The sequence below is a fragment of the Ranitomeya imitator genome, chromosome 1, assembly GCF_032444005.1.
Source record: "Ranitomeya imitator isolate aRanImi1 chromosome 1, aRanImi1.pri, whole genome shotgun sequence".
In the NCBI taxonomy this organism is placed as follows: Eukaryota; Metazoa; Chordata; class Amphibia; order Anura; family Dendrobatidae; genus Ranitomeya; species Ranitomeya imitator.
This window is the reverse complement of record NC_091282.1, coordinates 703,400,628-703,420,033: the sequence shown is the minus strand read 5'-3', so window position 1 is coordinate 703,420,033 and position 19,406 is coordinate 703,400,628. Positions and strand designations below refer to the sequence as shown.

Here is a 19,406-nt window from a genome sequence, read left to right as displayed (position 1 = left end):
TATCAGTGGTCTTGTATGTCTTCCATTTTCTAATTATTGCTCCCACTGTTGATTTCTTCACTCCAAGCTGGTTGGCTATTGCAGATTCAGTCTTCCCAGCCTGGTGCAGGGCTACAATTTTGTTTCTGGTGTCCTTTGACAGCTCTTTTGTCTTCACCATAGTGGAGTTTGGAGTCAGACTGTTTGAGGGTGTGCACAGGTGTCTTTTTATACTGATAACAAGTTTAAACAGGTGCCATTACTACAGGTAATGAGTGGAGGAAAGAGGAGACTCTTAAAGAAGAAGTTACAGGTCTGTGAGAGCCAGAAATCTTGATTGTTTGTTTCTGACCAAATACTTATTTTCCACCATAATATGCAAAAAAAATGATAAAAAAACAGACAATGTGATTTTCTGGATTTTTTTTTCTCAGTTTGTCTCCCATAGTTGAGGTCTACCTATGATGTAAATTACAGATGCCTCTCATCTTTTTAAGTGGTGGAACTTGCACTATTGCTGACTGACTAAATACTTTTTTGCCCCACTGTACAATTCTTCTCAGCTATGGCTTCAATTACTGTATCAATATGGCACATGTGAAAACACCCTAAGGCTTCAATTATTGTATCAATATGGCACATGTGAAAACACCCTAAGGCTATGTGCACACAGGGATTTTCAAAGAGCTTTTGAAAGAGGAATTCTATAAATATACGGTACCTCCAAATCTCACTCATCCCCAAAAACACTGCGGTTCCGCTCACGTGCACAACAACATCTTTTTCAGGTGGATTCTGGTCACATACGGTAATATCAAAAAGATTTCATTAAATTAAAAAAAAAAAAAAAATATTCAGGAAAAGGAACTCCAGAGTCTACTGTTGTGTCGTCTTCTTGTAAAACTCGTCAGGCTCACCAGAGTTTAAAGGGAACCTGGTAGCAGACGTTATCGCTATATAGTAAAGGTCTGGCCATAGTGATGCTATTACACTGATTAAATTGATATATTTGTTGAAGAAATCCGATCAGAGGCTTTTTAATCATGGTTTTATGTTTTCTTCTGAGGACATCTTCTGTACATCGAGGCGGGCCTTGGGGGGGTTGGGTCATCCTCTGCTCCAGACCCTCCGCCTGCCTCCAATATTTCTACAGGTCAATATTATTCATCACCGGCAACCACTGTGATGGATGTTGCCATTTCGCCACTGCACCAGGCATCTAACCTTGGGTTCATTAGCACGGAGACTGGCATTTGAAATTTACACAGCCAGAGTTCAATTTCCAAGCATTTATGAATTTAAATGTTTCTAGCGTATATCTGAGAGAGATCGATTAGACAGAAACAACTAAACTTTTATACACTATTCCTTGATTTCAATAAAGATTAATCTTTAAGAGTGACGGATTCCACAAAATTTTTGTAAATTATTCAGTGACCTGCTTTGGTTTTGAATTTTTTTCCCGCCGCCATCATTGGGTGATCTCAGCTCAGATCTGCGATCCGTATTCATGCAGTTAAGTGCTGACTTATCTCATCCAACTTTTCTCAATAGAAGTGAACTGAGAGAAGCCGAACAGATCTATTAAGCGTATGTTAATCGCATGCGTAGTCATAATCACATGCGTAGTCATTTTAACTCACAGCCCCGAAGCTTGGGAATCATGACTGTGTACACACCACACGCTCTCATGATGCAGAAGTCAGTAGTCACAGAGTGACTGCAGACTTTGCTCTCAGACCTGGATATCCCCTATAACTTGATGTAGATTAATTATGCATGTACAAACTGTAAAATTGAAGTGTAACTTTATGCTTTAAGGCAACACCTGGGTCAAATCAACGACCTGATGGAAACCGCAATACATACTCTTCCGCAATTGTAACTTACCAGATCTGTATCCGTACTTTGATGCCATCAACATCTATGGTTTTCATTTTAAAATCAACTCCTGAAAGAAAAAAAATTAAAAATGAAGGAACGAATGAACAAAAATGTGGTCATATCAAATATGAAGGCATTACATCGGTAAGTCAAGTAACAAACTATAAGTTTTGTAGATTAACTGCATTTTTTCTTTAATATAAAGATACCAAATACGGTAACTATTTTAAATTAATGATTTATCTAAGTAAAACAGTCAGCAAAGGAGGTGGTCTTATCATTCAAGATTAGGGCCCAAAAGAACACTCCTACTCAACATTTTAAACATTTCCATCCAAGTCTCCAAAAGTAGTAAGTGCAGGATTGCTAAACTTTTGGGCGCACCACAGCTGCACTTTAGGAGGGTAAACTAGTCATCATGGGGCCCTTCTGACCATCACTCATGGGGCCATAACACACAGCCAGACAGGCCCTACAGAATGGACCTGTGACTAAGGGTGCTTTCACCACAAAACACCACACATTTAAAAACAGTTAAAAACCAAACCTAATCACAGGTCCCAAATTGGGATCCGTCCCCTTGGACATGATTGAGATAGGATACAGCAATAAAGGTGGACACGATGTTATGTGACAAATTGAAATACCACCATTTATGTTAGACCTATGGCATGTATATGAAAACAATATTAACAAAAATAATAGTAAATAATAGTTCCCTAGGCGTAAAAGACACAAACAATAGCTCAGAGGGTTCCATGTAGTTTGAGAAATTGTCTCCACAAATAAGTCGTTCTGCTTGGGCCTAAACAAAGGTATGTTGGTTATAATGGCACAGCTCGCAGCATAAATAGAACTAATAACAATACTTAGCATGAAATTTGTACAGATCATATAAAGCTACTGGCTGATATCAATGATATCAAGAAACCGACATTTATCCAAGAATAAAATTAAGAGATGGTCAACATTCTCAGTGAGCCCCGCTCATGACTACAGTTTGAGATAAAACTGGCAATATTTGTATAAGAGACAACACAAGTAGATACCCAGCAGGGCATTTCTGGTGGCCTGTAGATGTTACACTAACAATGAAGTAAAACCCAAAATGGGATGCTCCAAATTGAGCAAAGTAAATTTGTGTATGACCAATGAGAGGACAGGAGCCCTTGCAGAAAAGTACATGAAAAAAAGTTAATAATAAAATGAACTCATTGTCATAGCGCCAAAAATGGCCATACAATTAGAAACATCAGATTATTAGAGACGTCAAATTAAGGCAGAAATGAGCTCAATGTCTCAGCGCCATAAAACGCCATCAATGTTACCAAATAACAATGCTTAGAGAACATGACCGTAGTACCTATCAATAAACCAGAGGTCCAGGGGGTATATGGAGCCCAAAGAGTGTCGCCACCAAGGTGGCTTCGTCAGGGGAAGTACCAACAGTACTTACCTGTTTTTAAATGTGTGGTGTTTTGTGGTTGACCTAGTTAAATTAAATAAAATGTATATTCTTATACTTTAAAGTGGTGGTCCCTGCTATATAGCATGTCCCTTTTTGCTTGTTAATGCTCTATGAAATTTCATGCTTTGGTTTGACCCCCTTTTCTTGTATTGGTCGATGGTGCCCTCCATCTTGTGTTTTTCTCATTAAGGGTGCTTTCACATTATGGTCAGGAACCCATTTAGCGGCTCCATCAGGGCTTACTGCCGAACCCCACTCAAAATGGGATTAACGCAGTAGCCTCCAGTACACGCCCGAAAATGATGCATGGTAGAACGTACGTTGGCTCTGCTGTCACCATTATAGTCTGCGGTCCCATTGGCACATGCATCCGAATCCCATTTTACATCTTACAGATGTAAGCTACAACGTGAGCCACTGAATGGATGCCTGAACGCAATGTGAAAGCACTCTAAAAAGAAAAAAAAACACATTACTATACAATATACGTATGTGTTCCACCCAAAGACGTTTTTCTAACAAGGTGAGTTTTAGGATTTCAATAATGCAACAGACTTAGCGGAATCCTGACAATGAGGCATCAAGACCTTTCAGCATTAATAAGAATGCACAAGTAAATCAATGTCCAAAGGCTCCCGGCTGTCCTTGAAGTACTTCCAGCAGGATGTAGCTTAGACTATAGAAATACACTGAAGAATTGCAAAAAAAAATGCTGAATGTTATACAACTATAGAAAAGCAAAAAGAAAAATATTAAAAAGGCTAGCTTTTTTGCCTTCTATGTCTCACTTCTATGCACCCATGTTTATTTGTAGCCCATCATTACAAGACCCCACAATAAATACATTAACAGATACATAGAAAAATAATCCTCACAGAAATTTTATATATTTTTTTTAAAATAATTTTCAGTTGTTAATTCGGATAATAAAATTGTAGCCTTAACGAAGCAGTTTTATGCATTTAAATATTATTAGTTATTTAAAACCCAACTTCCCAATGAAAGCTTCCCGTTACAATATAAAATCTCTATAACTAATTGCCTTGTTACATTAGTCATACGTAGTACTTTTTAGTTGGTAAAAATACGGTACAAAAACCAGCCGTACATATAGCCCCAAAGTCCATGTATACCCAACCATCTCCTATATGGGTTCCTTTCCAAAACTGCAGGCATTTATATGGCGTTGGACTTTCTGTGGTTACAAAAGCCTTCATTCTTCTGTGAAGACATTCTTCAAAATTGCAAAGTGTGTCTGTAGAAATCGGTGTCCATTTGGCAAAAAGACAATTTGTGAGGTCAGTCGCTGACAATTGTAGAGAAGATTTGGTTTGCACTCCACATTCCAATCAGCCCAAAAAAGTGTATGATGATATTAAAGGAGGTTAGCCCCATCTTCATAGACTATTATCAGCAGTTTTGCAATTTACTGCTTATTAAAATTTGCAGCTGTTCTTGAAATATTGACCCCTTTGTTTACTGCCCAGTTGCCTAAGAGACCGACCACCGCTGCTGTATAGCGTGCAAGCACTGTGATAAATAAAACTTGATGGGATTAGGAGCAACAGCACGCTCAAGTGATCCTGGCCAGCTTCAAAACAGCCATTACAAGATCAACAGAAAAGAGCTTGCAAGCACTGAAAATGTCCTGCTGTCTATCACTGGTGGTCAGTCTCCAAGGCAACAAGTGGTAAACAAGAGAACAATATTAACATCTCAAGATCAGCTGCAAATAAGCAGTAAATTACAAAACGGTTTATATTTACCCCCACTAATAACATTGTAATATGTAAATGGCTGAAAGCCTTGGTGCATTGTTCCACCGCCTTATTTAGATTATATCCACTCCTTCACTGTTGATTGACAGCGCTGGCTTTCCCAGAGCCTTCGTTGTTTGAAGATTAACCCTTATTATGAGAGCACTGTTCCAGTGAAAGAGTACACACATTACCCTCTCCTCTCTGCTATCAGTGTGCACTCACTCCTGTAAGGGTATGTTCCCACGGTCAGTAATCAGCAGCGCTTTGGAAGCAGCACATGTCCGCTGCCAGCTTTTTAACGCTGATGATTCCGCATGTGTTCATTGAACCATGTGGAATCACCGCGTCCAATACATTATATGGGTGATATTTATCTTGCAGAGACTGAGAATCTCCGCAAGATAAATAGACATGCTGCGGTCTGGAAAGACGCGCCGCATGTCCGTCTCCACAGGGAGGCGGAGGTCTAGGTTTCTATTTTAAAGGAAGTCTGTAAACTCAAATTTACATTTTACAGGAACAAGTGCACACATCACTCTCACCTCGCTGCCAACATTGCTCAGGTATAGCTGTGAAGCGATGGCAGGAGAGAGTGATGTGAATATATAGTATATCATGGAGGTCTAAGTAGACAGAGGGAGCCTCCATAAAACACTACTGAGAGAATCAGATTTCCCAACATTAAGGTATTGCATACACTTTAGTGAAGAACAATTTTGTTCCTATCCACAATTAAATTATTAGTGTTCGACTGGCGGTTTCATGCAATGACTTGTGTTTGTTAGGGCTTCTTATTGAGCCATCCACTGACTGTTTCCCCTTTTAATCTTAAAATGTTTTCATAGCTAAAACTTTATTACTGGCTAAGAAGTGTTCTGTGCTTATTAATAGGAACATTTCCCTCTAAGTGATAAACACTTCACACCGTGTTCTAGCATGAGATAACTTGCTTAGTGCGTCACCTCTCTTTCCTCTATACAATGCGTTGACATCAGTAGAACACTAATCATATTACATACTTCACACTTTTTTTTTTCTTCACATATCACAATGTGCTTTGGGAAATCAGAAGGCATTCATTTGAATAAGATCACAAGAAAAGTGAGAATTGCAATTAGTTTTGGAATATTGTAATATACAGTATATAACGGAATAAATGTTCCATGTTCTTAGAGGAAATGTATTATCAGAAAATCAGCTTTTGTTTAAAACTCAGGTTTTAGAGTAATTTTTTTGTTTGTGTTTTTTAATGTATGGCATTTTTGTGCTTCACAATCTACATAAAAAAAGAGACATATTGGAATTTGCATACTTCTTACCAGGGCTATTTTACACTCATACTTCCTGTTCTTTACAGAAGACTTTTCAGAAGTCTCATGGTCATCGCAGACACTGTTAGAATGAAATGTAACACTTCTATTCACATCATCCAGCTGACCCTGTTCCCCCTCCTGTACAGTGACCTGTGCACATGCTCATTAGATGCTTCAATACAAGACATAGGGTATGAGTATGTCCATTGTTGCTAATGTTGATGTCAATTTCCAGAAAGAACAGGAAGTATGTAAAGCGCTGCGGAATATGTTAGCGCTCTATAAAAATAAAGATTATTATTAATAATAATAATAATAATAATAATAATAAGTATGTGTCTAGAATAGCCCTATTGGCCAGTGTGAAAAAAATGCAAGGTTATATAACATTAAAAAGCTGGCATTTTTCATACTGGCCACTAGGGTTATTCAAGTCTCATTCTTCCTGTTCTTTCAGAAAATTGACAAAGCTTAGCAGCAATCAAACAGACTCATACCCCATATTAACACAGATTGTGGAAAAAAAAAAATAGAAAAACATTGCCAAAAAAAACCCCAAACACATTCAGAAAACCTTTTTTTGAGAGGTTCCCTTTAAAATTGTAATGCACATCAAATGGAAGAGTAGTACTCCTTACAGCTGTGAATAAGGGTGGCTAACCCAAGACGAATAAGCTTATGGATCCTTAATCTTTTTTTCATCTTTTTGCTTTTTCTCATCAGGTTTTTAATTGCACAGAAAAAGTTCAGTTTTAACATTTACCCATTGGTGCTGGAGACCAGTCCTTATCGACTTTTCTTCTATTTCGGACCTGGATACCAACTTGGTGTGTTCCTACACCCCAACCAAAGAAGGTCTACCAGGGTTCCTATGTGAATACAAAGGGTTGGAACGCGAGTTGATTCCCTATTTTCCCATCCAGTACTAGGTCATGCCACCATGGCTTCCTTCCAAAGTTTCACATCAGTCCATAAATTCATATACAGTATATAAAACTAGGAAAATATGTTCTCAATTAATAAAAAAGGTTACTGACATACATTGATAACTTATTGCTTTGTTTTCCAGTTTGTCGGCACAAAAGGGGAATTTTAATTCTGATTCAGTGTTGGTCTATGTGTAGCTTGGAAGGATGTGTCTAGGTGCTGAGCACCAACAAGCCACATTGTCTTGTCAATGGCATTTCAATACACGATGGGGGCAGAGAAACTGCAGCTTTAAAATGGGTAAAAGAGAGGAGAGCCTAGCTACAGCTCTGCCTAAGGGTAAGTTCACACAGGGTGTTTTTGTTGCTTTTTTTCTGCAGCAAAACCTGATCTTCTTGGCAGGAACGAAGCTGTGTCAAAAATGCAGGTTTAGGTGCGTTTTTGATGTGTTTTTTGTTGCGTTTTTTTCTTTGTCCATGCTAATGTTCTTGGATTTTCAGCAGCAAAAACGCAGCAAATGATACCTGCGTTTTTGCTACGTTTTTTTCCAACACCCATTCAAGTCAATGGTTGAAAAAACGCAGCAAAAACGCTGAAAGAAGTGGCATGCTCGATGTCCAAAAAACGCAGCAAAGCACAAAATACTGATCACACAAAAAACCAAATGTGTGTGTATGAGATTTGTGAAATCTCATAGGCATTGCTGGTATTATAAAAAGCAGCTGAAAATTTGCATTAAAAAACACAGCAAAAACGCCCTGTGTGAACTTACCCCAAGTGTGCAGTGGTTAATCTCATTCGTATGCAGTGTTTTTAATAGCAGGCAGGCAAATCTAACTTTTAGTCAATTTTTCCCCACCATTCAATCCCGACTGATGTTAAATTATCTGCACTTTTAAAGAAGCATCCTTACTGTCTAGGGGCACCATTATTTTCTAGAATGCACACATGGGGCCTTACTACTTTCTAGGGGAAAAAAAGTGTTGGCATTATTAATTTCTATGAGACAATAGATCAATATTACCCATCTACAGGGCACAAGGAGCAGAAGAAGACAATTTTAATTTTTAGGGTGCAAAAGAAATGTGAAAAGTGGAATGTGTTATTACAAACTCTGCACGTGAACTGTGGCTGGAAAAAGGTCAAAGACGAAAAAAGTCAAAAGATGAAAAAAGTCAAGGACTCCGATGAGAAAGAATGTCATCTGTGAAGAAGGGTACAAAAATGGTTTCATGGCATTAGATAAACCATGGAACACTGAAGCCGTCATCAAGAAGTGGCTTAAATTTGTCACAACAGTGACATTACCTAGAACTTGAAACCCCTCAAAAATTGATGAAAAGACAGGAAAATTGGTAAATATTTAGCGATCAGTGGTCGCGTACTGCTGCAAAATAGTCTAATGTAAATTGACCCTTAGCAATACCTCTGTGGAGTGGTCACCAATTACATGGCACCAAACACAGATCATATTGCCAACACTGGCTTTGCTTGTAAAGACAACGCCTGCTATGATGTTCAACTCCAGGATGAAACAATATAAGCTTAACACTTAAGGCTCTATATTCTTCTTGTAAGAAGAGAGCATTAAGTTACTTAGTAAATGTCAACAGTTATTTGCCGACGAGAGTGCAATGCCCTTATGGAAAAGTTATTAGAGAAAGTCTTTGTCATACTTCCTATGATTCATGTTTCTAAGCGCAAGATAATACTGATATTTTACGCTAATAACACCCAAGAAGAAGAACTTGTCATGTTATAGCTCGACATCCGAGACTCCAATTACAAAATCTGTAATGCTTATATTTGGCATTCTCTTTTGCATAATTAGTGCGCGAGCAATCATCACTGACATAAAGAACCTTTATGTTGTATTTTGAGGCTTCCTACGTTGTAGGTTATAGAATAGTAATGGTGCTACAGTGCATTTATCCAACAAAGCGGTTGACTAGGATTAGAAATTTAGATTTTTTTTCCCCTAGAGAAAGCGCTGCACTTGACTATTGATAGTTTTTGGTATTGCAGATCATTAACACTTGACATTAAAGAGGTTGGCTATTACTTGTTTATTGATAGCCCATCCTTAGGGCAGGTGCATATGACCGTTTATTCTCTCATCCTAGAGAATTGGGCAGATTGCTCGAACTCTGATAAGTGTGTCAGAATAGTGTGATCCATTTCTCTTGGATGAGAAGATGGAGAAAAAAAACCTCCATTCCATCTGTGCATGGAAATCGGACTGCATTCAGATGGCTTCCACGGACTCATTGACTTGGCCGAGAGTGATCCAAACATGGGACCACACAACGCATGTCATTTTTTCCCTCATCCTGGCTTGGTTAGAGAGAAAAAAAAAAAAAATCAGCCGTGTACAGCCCCCATAGAGCAACATTGGTCTGAGTGTGATCCGATGTTTTATTATATCGCACTAGGACCGAAAATACGCCAGTCTGCACGAGCCCTTAGGATAGGCCATCAATATCTGATAAAAGCAAGACATGCAGCAATCCCGCCAATCAGCTTTTTATTGAAAGAAGCCAGAAGTTTGTTGATACTGACAGAAGACAGCAACTCAATCAACCCTATAGTGGTCTTTTGGGTTTTTCGCAAAAAGTAGTGAAGTGCTCCCAAGGAGACCTGCGGAGATGAGATGACTGTTGAGTGCTCAAGGGCTGGGAATTCCACAGCGGCAATCCCATGTGGTCTGGGTCCCCAATCTTAGGTAATACTAATGTTATGAAATATTTCATAAAGAGTCAAAAAATAGTGGCGCCTGTGTAATGTCACTTTGGAGGCAATTTACAAGCCACCAAGCTTTTCTAGTCATGCACAACAACTGTAGGAGCAGGGACATAAGAAGTGTGCTGCATGGGGTAGTGTATGTGGTCTAACATATCTAGCAGTAACTAGTGCAATTAGATAAACATTCACCTTATTTACCTTACTTACCTGCAGTAAGTTTTGGTTGCAGATCTGTAGTTAAAGGGAACCTGTCACCTGAATTTGGCTGGACTGGTTTTGGGTCATATGGGCGGAGTTTTCGGGTGTTTGATTCACCCTTTCCTTACCCGCTGGCTGCATGCTGGCTGCAATATTGGATTGAAGGTCATTCTCTGTCCTCCATAGTACACGCCTGCACAAGGCAAGATTGCACAGCGCAGGTGTGTACTATGGAGGACAGAATGAACTTCAATCCAATATTGCAGCCAGCATGCAGCCAGCGGGTAAGGAAAGGGTGAATCAAACACCCGAAAACCCCGCCTCCATGGCTGAAAATTGTTCTCTCCAAATTCAGGTGACAGAGTCCCTTTAAGGATTTGTCCAATTGGATGTTTCTTTGGAAAGCATGAACGCCCTGCTCTAGTAATATACATTGTAGAATTTTTACATAATTAAAATGCATTTTATTGCATGAAATAAATTGATCACCTACCAACCAGAAAGCAATATCTCTCACAGACCTGTTAGTTTTTCTTTAACTCCTTTCTGATGTTGGGCTTAATAGTACGCCCACGTCAGATTCCCTTTCCGGGCACATGACAGCTGATCTGTACAGCTGACATGTGCCTGCAACAGCCCTGGGTGGAATCGCGATCCACCCATTGCTGTTAACTATTTAAATGCCACTCAATATAACCCCCCTTTCACCCCATTCAAAATAAAACAATAAAAAAAAAAATTAAAAATACACATTCGTTATCGTCGCATTCAGAATCGCCCAAATAAAAAAAATAATTAACCCAATCGCTAAATGGCATAACGAGAAAAAAATTAAAAGTGCCAGAATTATGTTTTTTTTGTGGTCACAGCTACATTGCAATAAAACGCAATAACGGGCGATCAAAAGAGCACATCTAGACCAAAATGGTATCAATAAAAACGTCAGCTCTGCACACAAAAAAAAAAAATCCCTCATCAAGCCCTAGATCACGAAAAATGGAGCTTTTTTTTTCCTTAACTAATTTTGGCATTTTTTCACCCCCTTAAAGGGAATCTGTCACCCCCAAAATCAAAGGTGAGCTAAGCCCACCGGCATCAGGGGCTTATCTACAGCATTCCGGAATGCTGTAGATAAGCCCCCGATGTATCCTGAAAGATGGGAAAAAGAGGTTAGATTATACTCCCCCAGGGGCGGTCCGATGGGCGTCACGGTCCGGGGCCTCCCATCTTCTTACGATGATGTCCTCTTGTCTTCATGCTGCAGCTCCGATGCAGGCACCGGGCCTCTCTGACCTTTCCCGGCACCTGCACACTGCAGTACTTTGCTCTGCCCTCAACAGGGCAGACAAAGTATGCCTGCGCCAGAGCCGCAGCGTGAAGACAAGAAGAGGATGTAATCGTGAGATAAGAGGCGCTGGACCGGACCGTGACACCCATCGGACTGGACCGCAGCAGGACCGCCCCTGGGTGAGTATAATCTAACCTCTTTCTCATCTTTCAGGATACATCGGGGGCTTATCTACAGCATTCCAGAATGCTGTAGATAAGCCCCTGATGCCGGTGGGCTTAGCTCACCTTAGATTTTGGGGGTGACAGGTTCCCTTTAAATAAAAAAAAAAAAAAAACTGTCAGTTTTACTCAGCCTGGGGCTCTATGAAAGATCTCACCTAGTGAGATAAGGAGGATTCTGAGAAAGGTCATGAATCGGCCCAGAACTACACAGGAGGACCTGGTCAATGACCTGAAGAGAGCTGGGACCACAGTCTCAAACATTACCATTAGGGCTCATTCTCACATGCGAGAAACTCGGATGAGTCTCGCATGTCAATACCCGGCACTCGGATCGGAGCATGCGGCCGCGTAGCAATACATGCAGCTGCACACTCCACTATTGAGTGCCGGGTATTAACGTGCAAGACTCATCCGAGTTTCTTGCATGTGAGTATGAGCCCTTAGTAACACACTACACTGTCACAGACTAAAATTCTGCAGAGAACACAAGGTCCCCTTGCGCACACCAGCATATGACCAGGCCCTTTTGAAGTTCGCCAATGACCATCTGGATGATCCAGATGAGGCATAGGAGGCGGTCATGTGGTCAGATGATGCCAAAATAGAACTTTTTGGTATGAACGCCAATCGAGGTGTTTGGAGGAAGAAAAATGTTGAGTACAACCCCAACAACACCATCCCAACTGTGAAGCATCATACTTTGGGGGTGCTTGTCTGCAAAGGAGACAGGACGACTGCATCGTATTGGGGGATGGATGGGGTAATGTGTGGCAAGATTTTAGCCAACAGCCTCCTTCCCTCAGAAAGAGCAATGAGGCTAAGTCTTTCTAGCATGACAATGACCCAAAACACATAGCCAGGGCAACTAAGAAGTGGCTCCATAAGAAGCATTTCAAGGTCCTCGAGTAGACTAGCCAGTCACAAGACCTGAACCCAATAGAAACTCTTTGGAGGGAGCTGAACTTAAAATGTTGTTCAGCAACAGCCCCGAAACCTGAAAGATCTGGAGAAGATCTGTATGGAGGAGTGGGCCAAAATCCCTGACCTCTGTAAGTGCAGACAGACCAAATATTAAGTTCCGTTTTTCTACTGTATTAAATACTTATGTCATGAAATAAAATGCAAACTAATTATGTAAAAATCTATCAATGTGATTTTCTGTTTATTTTTTTTATTTTTAGATTCTGTCTCTCACAGTAAAGTATACCTACGATTAAGCCACACAGAAAAAGAAAAAAGAAGCACATCTGCACAGCTGCACTCACTCAGAATGCCAAATCATATAGCCTTAACCATGCTGCGGATCCCTGCTGACTGATAGGTGGTGCAGTATCCAAAATAGCAAGGCGATAAATATCCATACATAAGAAGAAAAGGAGGAACGCACTCACCAAACTTGTAAAATCCAGTCCTTTAATTAACGCATGGACAGACTTAGCAGGGAGGGGTGTGGAGGATGACGGACGACGGCCGTTTCGCGCTGACGAGCGCTTCTACGGGTCCTGAGAGTAGCAGGAAGTGGGAAGGTCCCTTTTCACCTGTGCAGGTTCAAGGTAAACTCCCACAAAACCTGCATCTTGGCCATAAACTCCGTCTTACGAAAACAGTGTACATGTGACTTAAAATAAAGAATAAAAACAGTAATACAAAAGACAGATCACAAGAACGTTACAAGACTGTCAGAACAAATCACTTCACAAAAATACTGCCATATCGACTTTGTCATTGAGTCCCGCGGGTCCAGTAGCATTTGTGCGTAATATCCACTTGGCTTCTCTTCTCAAGAGAAGCCGATGCCAATCTCCTCCATGGCGCGGTGTATCGACATGTTCTAGACCCGCAAAACGTAATATACCGTACTTGTGTCCCCTGCATGTGCCTGCTTAACATGAGAGATCAAACGGGGAACCCCTTTCTGGTGCGTATGGAATTTAAATGCTCTCTAATTCTTATAAATAAGGGGCGTATTGTTTTACCAATGCAAAAAAGCCCACATGGGCAAAATATTATATACACAACGTGTATAATTTTGGGGGAAATGAACTTGGTTTTTTGGATGTACAATTAAGGGTAGATTTGGGTAATATCTATACGGAAATATATCGCAAACCCACTGCATCCAATTCCCTGTTACACTATGACAGTGCCCATCCAGTGTATACCAGGCATGCTCTCCCTTATAGCCAATTTTTAAGGGTTAAGAGGGTGAACAATAGTGAAGGGGGTTTTATGCGTCAATTGCAGGAATTATATGCTAGATTCGTCCAACGTGGCTACCCCCGTCCTGTCCTGGATAAGGCACTAGGCAAGGCTAAATTGAACATAGAAGATCCCCCAAGGTGTTTGGTAGGGAATGGACAAATGACAAAAAAAGACGATAAGAAATTTGTGTTTAGCTTCAAGTATGGCCCTATGGATGCCCAAATTAGATCAGCGATAAGGAAAAATTGGCACATTCTGGGGGGTGATGCAGACTTAAAAGAAATGATGGAAAAAGGTCCCCTTTTTTCATGCAGACATGGCAGGAACATTAGAGATCTTTTGGTACGGAATAGTTTTGAAACTCAAAGGGATAGTTGGTTGGAAGCGAGCGTCCCTAAAGGGCAACTTTAAATGCGGCCAATGTAGTTTTTGTCCATTACATCTTACAGGTGATAAAATGCGGGTAGGTCCCATTAATCATCAAGTTCGAGATTTCATCTCATGTCGGACCACACACGTTGTGTATATAATATTTTGCCCATGTGGGCTTTTTTACATTGGTAAAACAATACGCCCCTTATTTAGAAGAATTAGCGAGCATTTAAATTCCATACGCACCGGAAAAGGGGTTCCCCGTTTGATCTCTCATGTTAAGCAGGCACATGCAGGGGACACAAGTATATTACGTTTTGCGGGTCTAGAACATGTCGACACACCGCGCCATGGAGGAGATTGGCATCGGCTTCTCTTGAGAAGAGAAGCCAAGTGGATATTACGCACAAATGCTACTGGACCCGCGGGACTCAATGACAAAGTCGATATGGCAGTATTTTTGTGAAGTGATTTGTTCTGACAGTCTTGTAACGTTCTTGTGATCTGTCTTTTGTATTACTGTTTTTATTCTTTATTTTAAGTCACATGTACACTGTTTTCGTAAGACGGAGTTTATGGCCAAGATGCAGGTTTTGTGGGAGTTTACCTTGAACCTGCACAGGTGAAAAGGGACCTTCCCACTTCCTGCTACTATCAGGACCCGTAGAAGCGCTCGTCAGCGCGAAACGGCCGTCGTCCGTCATCCTCCACACCCCTCCCTGCTAAGTCTGTCCATGCGTTAATTAAAGGACTGGATTTTACAAGTTTGGTGAGTGCGTTCCTCCTTTTCTTCTTATGTATGGATATTTATATCTACGATTAAAATTACAGTCCTCTCCATTCTTTGTAGGTGGGGAAACTTGCAAAATCAGCAGGGTATCAAATACTTAATTTTCCCCACTCTATATGGCCTTATTCAACTTGGGTCAACATGTGTTTTATGGTGAATCTCAATTGTTAAATGATTCTTCACATGCAGTCAGCGATACTATTACTACATTTACTTCACATATTGTATAATGTATTGATGAACAAAAAAAAAATCTAATACCCCAAATATCTAACCCTGCTAAAGCTGAAGTGCAGGCACAAAAGCTACAAATTTCAGATGTTACGTTCACATCACCAACTTGCCTTATTGATATTGGCAGTTGATGAAAACAATGGATCCTTCCTGCCAACTCACATAACCACCTGCTGTGGTGACCTCATCTCTGTGCAAAAAGCAATACATTTAGTGCTTTACGATAGTCCAGAGTCCATTCAGAGGCTGCCGTAAAAATTACAGCCTGTATAATATTATCAACTGTAAAGCAAACTACCCAGGCAGCCATTCCAGCATTATGGATCCCACAAGGCAGGTTTATTGCAGAAATTTCAGTGACTGTTCCAGATCTGAATCACCTTTGTGAAAATTGGAGCACATGGTGAAGAAACCACACCATTCAGATTTGAAGAAATGTCAGCAACAAGTCTGACCTTGGTGAGCAACCTCCGAACTGTAGTCTTAATTGGACAGTATTATAAGCCGGCCATACACATTACATGACTGTCTGCCGAATGATGCTTTGGCTGATCGTTTGGTCGACAGTCATCTCAGCCGACTACCATAAACAGGAGCACTCACTCGGCAGAGCAAATCTGTGTTCCCTATGATAAAGCCGCTGACTGACATTGGCCGGCGGCTTATCTGACAAATAACACTGCGACTGGCAGCCTGAAATCGGAGATGCTCGATCAACATCACTCCCAACCATCAGACCAGTGACCCCATACACAAAAGACCATCGGCGAAACAGTGGATATCGGCGATATCAGCTTACATTAGTATAATGTGTAGGGGGGCCCAAGTTTCTGCATTCTGGAGGTCTTTTTTTATTACTATATGAATTTGGAAGAAAAAAAATGTAAACCTAAGTTATTACAGCGCGGCACAAAACCCCACAGCCTCCTTGATAAAGCATTTTCCGAACACTTGATAGCAGTATATTTCCAAAAGTATAAATTTCTTGAAATGCATCTTGCTATAGTTCTGTGTGAATGAGAGTTATTAGGCATGGATAACAGTGTATAGGCACGTTCAGTATGTTCCCTCAGTATTTGTTTTTCCGAACAACTTTATTAACATTTTCAACCGAAACAAGACAGAGAGAGCAAGGTTAAACACAAATGCAATGACATGAAACATTCATGAAGCATAAAAGTAAAAATAGAATAAAATAAAACAAAACAATACAGTAAATTCTTATGGAAATATTTCCAGCCAGCGAGACCATTTTTTCAAATAGGAAGGAAGACACACTAACGCCAATTTTTGTTCATAGGATTAATGCAAAGCCAGTTTGTCAATAATTTCTTTTGAAGAAGGTACTTTAGAAGATTTCCCAAAAAAAAGGAATAGCATTCTTACAAACTAAAAGCAGATGTATAACAAGTTTCCTAAAAGGTGGAGTCAATTGATCTGCATTCAACGAGAGCAGGGCCAACTGAAGAGACAGAGAAAAATCCGAACGTTTTAATAAATGGGGGACAAGAATTTAACGATATGATTTGTAATAATTATTGCAATAACCATCAGGACCAAGGGCCTTATAAGACTTCAATTGTTTTATTGTGTCACAAATCTCTTCTGCAGTAAAAGGAGCAGTCAGAAAGTCTGCATCCATGGAATCAAGTTGTGGAAGATTGACAGAAGACAAAACGTCATCAATAGATCTCGCACCTGGAATGGGAAGAGAGGGATCAGAACGCAAATTATATAATTGATTGAAATATTGTGCAAATTCATTTGCAATGTCCTGTGGGTCGGTGAGAGAAATGCCCTTAGGAGAAATGATCTTGTCGATACGGTTACATATTCTAACCTTTTTAATTATATTGAACATAAAACGAGTGGGCTTGTTAAGGGACATATAGTGATTGATTTTTGATTGTTTGACCGCAGAGTCATAAAATGAAAAAATTGTGGCCCTCAATTCATTCCTAAGATGGGATAAATCAGTCAAAGTTTTGGAACAAGGGGTGGGGCTATTGGCCAATGCCAGCTCCAACTCCTCTTTAATCAAGGCTTGTAAACATTTAATCTTTTGGTGGTTAACATTTTTAATACGGGAGGAAATATTAATGAGAGTGCCACGTAGAACTGCCTTGTGCGCGTTCCACTGTAGGAATGGCTTGGAAGGGTCATACACATTCTCAGAAAAATAAAGGTTAAGAGATCTAGAAATTTCCTCATGGCATGTAGGATTTTGAAAAATAGAGGCGTTACACTTCCACAACGGTTGATTATTGATAGAATGACCTTCAATCAATTTGGCAATGATAGGGGCATGATCCGAAATGGATTTATTACCAATGGATATAGAGGAAAATCTAGGGAGGGAGAACACATTTGATAATATCAGATCAATGCGAGAAGCTGACAAATGAAATTGGAATTTCTGATGTGTTGGGAGATGTGTGGAATTGTAGGAATTTCTTCCATATCCTTGTATATATTTTTGTGGTGGAATGTTTTCTACTTTGGAGGAGTGTGCCTTTCAAATTCCAGGCCGTCAGATGGAGATTGTCCACCTGGGGGTGGAAAAACGGTCCCTGGAAGAGAAGGTTGGGTATCGAGGGGAGGACCGAAGGGTCCGAGACCGACACGGTTTGCAGCTACGAGAATCATGGTCTCTTGGGCCAGAATGGAGCCATCAGTATAACTCTCACTCCTTCTCTGATTTTCCGTATGACCTGTGGTAGTAATATAAATCGGAGGAAAGGTGTATGCCAGACTGAACTGCCAAGGGGCTTGGAGAGCGTCTAGAATGTCCGGATGATCCGCTGGAGATAAGGAGGCAAATTTCTGGACTTTTTTGTTTCTTCTTGTGGCAAAGAGATCTATTTGAGGACGACCCCATAGGGATACTATGTCCTGGAAGATATGATCGTTTAGGCACCACTCCCCCTGTCTCAAGGTGTGTCGACTTAAGAAGTCTGCCTGCTGGTTGCTTTCCCCTTTTATGTGAATCACAGTAAGGGATGTCAGATGTTTCTCTGCTAGATCCAAGATTTCCCCAGCAGAAGACATCAGAGTCTCTGATCGAGTGCCTCCTTGCCTGTTTAGATACGCCACTGTGGTGGTGTTGTCGGAAAGGATTCTGACGTCTTTTCCCCGAAGCTGTGGGAGAAAATGGTATGAGGCGTATTTTACTGCATTTAGTTCTTTAAGGTTAGATGAATTGTAGTGTTCTTCTGTGTCCCATAACCCTTGGCAAAAATCATTCCCCATATGAGCGCCCCATCCGTAAGGACTGGTGTCAGTGGTTATATTTATGAGATTGCGTTATTACCCATGGAACACCACTCATCAAATGGTCTGAATCTAGTCACCACGTTAAGGAAGTTAAAACCTCCTGGGACCAGGTTATTTTTGCATTCAAGCGACCAAGTAACCGTCTTTCTTCTTGTAGGATCTGGTGTTGCAGTGTTCGGGTATGATATTGGACCCATTTCACTGCAGGTATACAAGAAATAAGGGATCCCAGCAACGACATAGCTTGTCTTAGGGATATACATGGACTATTTATTGCAGCTATGACTTTGTCTCTGATGATAGTATCTTTACCTGAGGGAGAAGACACTTTTGGGTTATAGAGTCTAGATGGAACCCCAAGAACGCTTGACGGGAAAGTGGAGTAAGTCTGGATTTGTTGGTATTGATGATCCAGCCTAGATCCTGTAGAGAGGAAATTGCGTGAGCCAAGCGGTCAGCACATTGAGTGATTGAATTCCCGATGACCAAAAAGTCATCCAGGTAGGGCACAATTAATGTTTCTTTTTGGCGAAGATAGGCCATCACCTCTAGCATTATTTTGGTGAAGATCCTTGGCGCTGTAGAAAAGCCGAAGGACATGGCTGCATACTGGAAATGACGAATCTTGCCGTTGATTGTCACTGCTACCCTGAAGAATTTCTGGTATCTGTCATGGATAGGGAGATGGTAATAAGCATCTTTTAGGTCAATGCCCCCCCATCATACAGTTTGGAAAAAGGAGTTTTATAGTG

At 40.6% G+C, this 19,406-nt stretch overlaps 1 protein-coding gene across 1 annotated transcript in view; it reads right to left on the bottom strand.

Moving 5' to 3' along the window:
* RAB15 (RAB15, member RAS oncogene family) overlaps positions 1–19,406 on the bottom strand; it is a 122,270-nt gene that overhangs the window by 77,993 nt on the left and 24,871 nt on the right. Inside the window, exon 2 of the mRNA XM_069731749.1 lies at positions 1,870–1,930. Within this exon, the coding sequence (XP_069587850.1) occupies positions 1,870–1,930 (61 nt within the window). The remainder of the gene's footprint in view (positions 1–1,869; positions 1,931–19,406) is intronic.